The following is a 5,697-nucleotide window of genomic DNA, read 5'->3' on the forward strand; positions in this document are numbered from 1 at the left end:
GTCCTAAAACGACAAATTATCTCAGCGGGACAGTGACGCTGCCATCGTGACCTTGGGACCCCGGGGGGCCCCATTTTTTTTATCAGTTGCTGACCCTCATGAATCGAAAACATGACTGCGTCGTTTCATGATTTGAGGGCCAGTCTCCGAGAATCAGATCGAGACAAACCACTCCTCGTGCCTGCCTGCCTCTCATTGGCAGCTGCTAAGCTAGCAGTAAATGGTGGCAGCTCCGACTGCTTCCTGAGGGAATGGGTACGAAGGGGAGAAACAGCAAGTATGAGGGGGTAAGGAAGGGGCACCTAGCCAGTGACGATGCACGGCATCTCAGTGAACAAACCATTTTATCTACTGAGACGAAGATGAGATTTATTTTTTTCAAATTTCCCTGATACATTTGAAATTTCCTGATTTACAAAACCTGTGGCAATCCTGTCTTAAAAGCTAAACAGGATTTAATCTGCTCTTAATATTAAATTGTTTACTATTCAGCTAATGTAGTTACCTGATGAAAATATTACGAGGTCTGTGAGAAGTCTCATCGTTTTACTTACGCACATTTAAGATGTGATTCGTGTAAGGGTTAAAATTGTATTCAATCCATATGGTCCTCATTTCAATTGATCAAACTGTCAGATTCAGTGAAATTAAGGATGTCTCCAAGTGCATAATGTGGTGTCGCAGTGACTGCAGTTCACCGAAAAATTTAAACATTCATAATTACTGATTTAGTTGTCCGATGGGAAATATTTCCAGGAGTACCAGGTCCTGCTCGTGTCAGAGCCTCACGAGCAATCAACCATTGAGATCTGCATTATGATTTACAATCTTTAGAATCGTATCATTGTAACAGCTCTTAAATTTGACATGTTATCTTTGGTGTTACCTTCCACTCTTTATTCTGTTGTGTAAATGTATTTAGTATGTTAAGCAAGTTGGCAAACTGATTCACATTTTAAAACTTCTCTACAGTCTGTGAGTAAATTTCATGACATTTGTGATTTCCAGTAACTGAATTGTTTGCGGTTGACCATAACTCATCTCTTGATAAATATAATTATCAATTGAATGTATTATGCCCAATCTGCTGATTAACCTTCCAGCAACACAGTTACAACGTCCCACGGCAGTATGCTCGGTCAGCGGTATTTACATTTACCGTTACAAAATTAGATTGACAAACTAGGCAGCCTGGGACATTATCAGTAACCTGATGTAATTTCAGTACGTTAGTGTCCTATATGCTGAAGTTTGCAGCAACTCCATAGTTCATGAAGTGTTGGCGGAAGTACGGGTGCCTATAGTCTCACCACTAACAATTGGATTAATAGTCATTATGGTCACAAATATGAACAGTTGCGTGCGATATTGTCAAATGGCTTCACATTCATTCTGAGCAACTCGTTCTGAACCTTACACAGATTGTTAAATAAGTTTTCCTTGGACCACCGAAGAATAGGGATGTCTGTGCCAACATGAAAATGCACACACAAATTTCAGGCTGTGTTAACAGAAGTACTGGACACTTCTGGGAAGAGCATGTGGTGTAAGATTCTTGAAACTTGTTTACAAGAATACCACACCGGAAGCTCACTGAAAATCATGTGTATTTGGAACATAGGTCAAATGTTAATGATTGCAACTCTGGAGCAGTTTGAATAGAACTCTGCTCTCCTGTGACAGTCAAACATTTGATCTACTGCCAGTAGACTAAGTGTAAAACACTACTGTTTGGGAATCAAGGTAGTTGATGGTAGTAGTTTAGGAAGTCTTACTTGCATGAGGAGGACCACTAGAAGTGGGAAGGAAGAGCAGGTGAATATTTGAATTCAATGACAAGTTTCACAGTAAACCAAAAGTTTATTTACTTTATCAACAATGGTATGAAAGGTCCACCTTACACCGGACGAGTCCCACTCAGAATATCGACAACAGCCCTCCTGTTGTACGCCTGGGCAAGTTGTAGAGGCGTCCTACCGTATCCGGCAGCAGATCGGTCCGCTCCCAGCCGCAACAACCGGTTGACCACGGCCGCTTCACCACACGCGGCGGCAACCTGCAGAGCCGTCTGCCCGCTGCCGTCCCACGCGTCTTTGTCTGCCCCGTAAAACAGCAAGGTCATTGCGACACCCTGCCTGCCGTGTCCCGCTGCTACGTGGAGGGGCGTCTGCTGCCAGTTATTCCGTGCGCTGACATCGGCACCCGCCTCCAACAGCCAGTTTACGGCCAAGACGTCGCCACCCTTCGCCACCTTGTGAAGTGCCGTGTAACCGTTCTCACACCGGCAGTTTATGTCCACTCCCTGTGCCAGTATTTCTGGGAGTTCGTCCACATTTCCACGTTCTGCAGCTTCGTGCAGCCACTTCAAGGCGTCCTCCTTTGAGGCACTGGAAAACAGATAGAGAGTACTTTCCACAGAAATTTACTGTCACAGTAGATAGTTGCAAAATTATTAACTACACCAATCGAATGCTATAAGCCCACACGATCAGTGAGAAATGTGTATTAAGGTTTGTAAGTTTGCTCCAGGATGGGGAAGGAGATTTTGAGGTTACACAGAATTACTTGACATTTTTAGAACTCTAAGAAACATCAGAGGGTGGTGTACCAAATTAGACCTGACAAGAAGCAGAAACCAGACAGATACACAGATCTGACAACTACTGCTCCGGTACAAAGTGCTGCTCAGCCTTTTTTGAGAAACTGGCACTAAATATCACTAGCCTGTGAGGTACCACACAAGAAAGCCAGCCATCTGACAAGTTACATTAACGCTACCGATTACGGTAGCGTGTCCTCTTACTGCTCATCAGTCCAGTCCTTCACGCTACCCTTTCACCGAACACTCGTTGCTGTGACAGATGTTTAACCTTACATAATAAAAATACACCTGTGGGAAGGTACTATCAAGATTAAATAAATAGTTGACAGTTATTTTTCTCTCAATACACTTGAGCATATCACACTCAAGTTATACCTGACTACATGATTTACAGATAAATATTCATTCCATTGTTATCTATTTGGTCGACTATAGATGTCGACAAATATACCACAATGATTATTGGTATAATATTTTTTCCCTTAGAAACAAATGTGCATCATAACAAAAGAAGACATTTGTTAAATAAAAGCCCAGAAGAAAGAAATGAATATCAAGACTGTTGGCTGCCACCACCTCTAATTTTGCAAGTACTGCTGCCCGATGACTAGCGACATCCGACGGTATTCGACAGGATCGTGAAACTTTCCCGCTGTTTCTCGAAAATTGTTTGGCAATGCACAGTATTAGAGCAGCTTTTGAGAGATTTAAGTAAGAAGCACAGCAAAAAGTAAGCAGAAGATGAGCAGGAAGACCTATTTGGTGTATTAACCCACAGCACGCACTCTTCACCCCCCAACACGTATCAAGTAAGTAGATGGGAACAAGTTATTCTGAAGCCTATCTTATATGGATATATATTTTTTTTTTATTGAAATATCCAGCCCTGTCAACCTTTTAGACAACTGCTCATCTGAGCTATTGTCACCCAAAATTTAATTCCAGCACAGCATACTGAATTTGTATACAAGGTTTTCAATGACAAATGTAACATTTTAAATCACTACATTCAGTTAAAACAAAAATGCAGAACAGTGCACATGCAAAATATACTTAGCACCCACAGCAGTCAGATTAAGAATATTGCTCGGTATAATTCTGCTAAGTTTTTTGGGCCTAATTAACTAGGCAAGTATACATTTATGTCCCAAATCTGCACTAAATTTTCACCGCAACTGATTGTAAACTGCAACACTGCCTTCAAAATTACAGCAGAAGGATGTGAAAGTTCCATTATATCTTCAAAGCACAAAAATGCTTACCGAGTGTCTCCTTACAGAATACGCACACCGTGTCCCGAGTGCGGATCGTGTGGAATATGCGAGATTTACACTAGTGAAATGCATACCTCCAGCCATTCCTTTGGGAAGTGTCAGGAGAAGGCTCACTACTTTGTAGGTGCTACTTACAAAGACAAACGAAATTAGAATTCCAGCTAACCTGATTTTCGCTTCAACCAACTGCGACATTTGCGTCATCAGTCGCGGGCAGCAGGCCACTCCCTCCCGCCAGCCCTCCGTCTTGCGGGCCTCCGGAGGGTCCCGGGAGATCAGCTCGACGGCGGCACCGAGCAGGCGCGAGCAACAGTGCTGCCAGGCCAGCACCGCACACTCCGCCACATTCTCTACAGACAAATCCTGCAGCAACCGGTCCTCGCAAGCCTCCTTCAGCAGAAGGAGGCCGTATTTGTCAGCAGCCGCGAGTAGCTCTGTCGCAGATTCTTTCCCCTCCGGGACCTCGTCCGTGTACACGTAGCGGACGAGCTGCCGCATAGTGGCACTGCTCCACTGCGCAGTGCGTCTAGATTTATAGGATTTCCCGGTCCTACGTAATCACTGCCAGGTAAAGGATATCCTTTGTTCTGTACGCGTTCAACTACTTTTTTAACGCCGTAAGCAGCACCTGCGGCGGCAGCAGTTGTCGCCCCGGCCGCTATCGCTATCTGCCCTGAACTTGTAACACCAGCTGTGCTAATTGCGGCCCCATCCGTGACACTCTCAGATAACAAGGGCACTGTTTCGCTAGCAGTTTCTATATCTGAACTCTGGTGACCTCGGCCACGATTTCGTGGTCTATTTGGGCGGCGCTGTCGCACGCCAAGATTACTTTCTTCTGGCCTTGGTTCTGGCACCCGTTCAAATTCAACTGTTTCGCCACTCGTATCCAAATCGTCGAATGTTGGATTATCTCCATACCGTATACGAGTAGCAGCATCCTCTTTGCACTGTTCGAATATCATTACTGCTACGTGAACGATTAACATTTGTTAATGGAATTCTTTCCGCCATTTCAATGTCTTGCTGACCCTCGAATCATGAAACGACGCAGTCATGTTTCGATTCATGAGGGTCAGCAACTGATAAAAAAATGGGGCCCCCCGGGGTCCCAAGGTCGCGATTGTGGCGTCACTGTCCCGCCGAGATAATTTGTCCTTTTAGGACAATTATCTGAGCAAGCACCCACGCCAGCAAAAGGTTGCCCGACACGTGCTGTTTGATAACGTAATGTATATAGAAGGTGGTAATAATTTATTTAGTGTAGTCAGCAAAATGTCTTGGGTAAATCTGTATTTAAGCACGGGCAACCATGGCTCTATACAATGCGACGGAGGTGTTTTATATCCGGGACCTGAGGAAGACATTGAAATGGCGGAAAGAATTCCATTAACAAATGTTAATCGTTCACGTAGCAGTAATGATATTCGAACAGTGCAAAGAAAGGATGCTGCTACTCGTATACGGTATGGAGATAATCCAACATTCGACGATTTGGATACGAGTGGCGAAACAGTTGAATTTGAACAGGTGCCAGAACGAAGACCAGAAGAAAGTAATCTTGGCGTGCGACAGCGCCGCCCAAACAGACCACGAAATCGTGGCTGAGGTCACCAGAGCTCAGATATAGAAACTGCTAGCGAAACAGTGCCCTTGTTATCTGAGAGTGTCACGGATGGGGCCGCAATTAGCACAGCTGGTGTTAAAAGTTCAGGGCAGATAGCGATAGCGGCTGGCGCGACAACTGCTGCCGCCGCAGGTGCTGCTTACGGCGTTAAAAAAGTAGTTGAACGCGTACAGAACAAAGGATATTCTTTACCT

The 5,697-nt window shown here is 44.5% G+C and overlaps 1 protein-coding gene across 1 annotated transcript; it reads right to left on the minus strand.

Annotated features, from left to right (window-relative positions):
* Positions 1–1,897: 1,897 nt before the first annotated feature.
* Positions 1,898–4,071, minus strand: LOC126212734 (putative ankyrin repeat protein RP714). The gene is made up of 2 exons (XM_049940144.1): positions 4,043–4,071; positions 1,898–2,387 (listed from the first exon to the last, which is right to left on the minus strand). The coding sequence occupies exons 1-2, from the start codon at positions 4,069–4,071 to the stop codon at positions 1,898–1,900; spliced, it is 519 nt and encodes a 172-aa protein (XP_049796101.1).
* Positions 4,072–5,697: the final 1,626 nt, after the last annotated feature.

This window comes from Schistocerca nitens, chromosome 11, assembly GCF_023898315.1.
Source record: "Schistocerca nitens isolate TAMUIC-IGC-003100 chromosome 11, iqSchNite1.1, whole genome shotgun sequence".
Taxonomy (NCBI): domain Eukaryota; kingdom Metazoa; phylum Arthropoda; class Insecta; order Orthoptera; family Acrididae; genus Schistocerca; species Schistocerca nitens.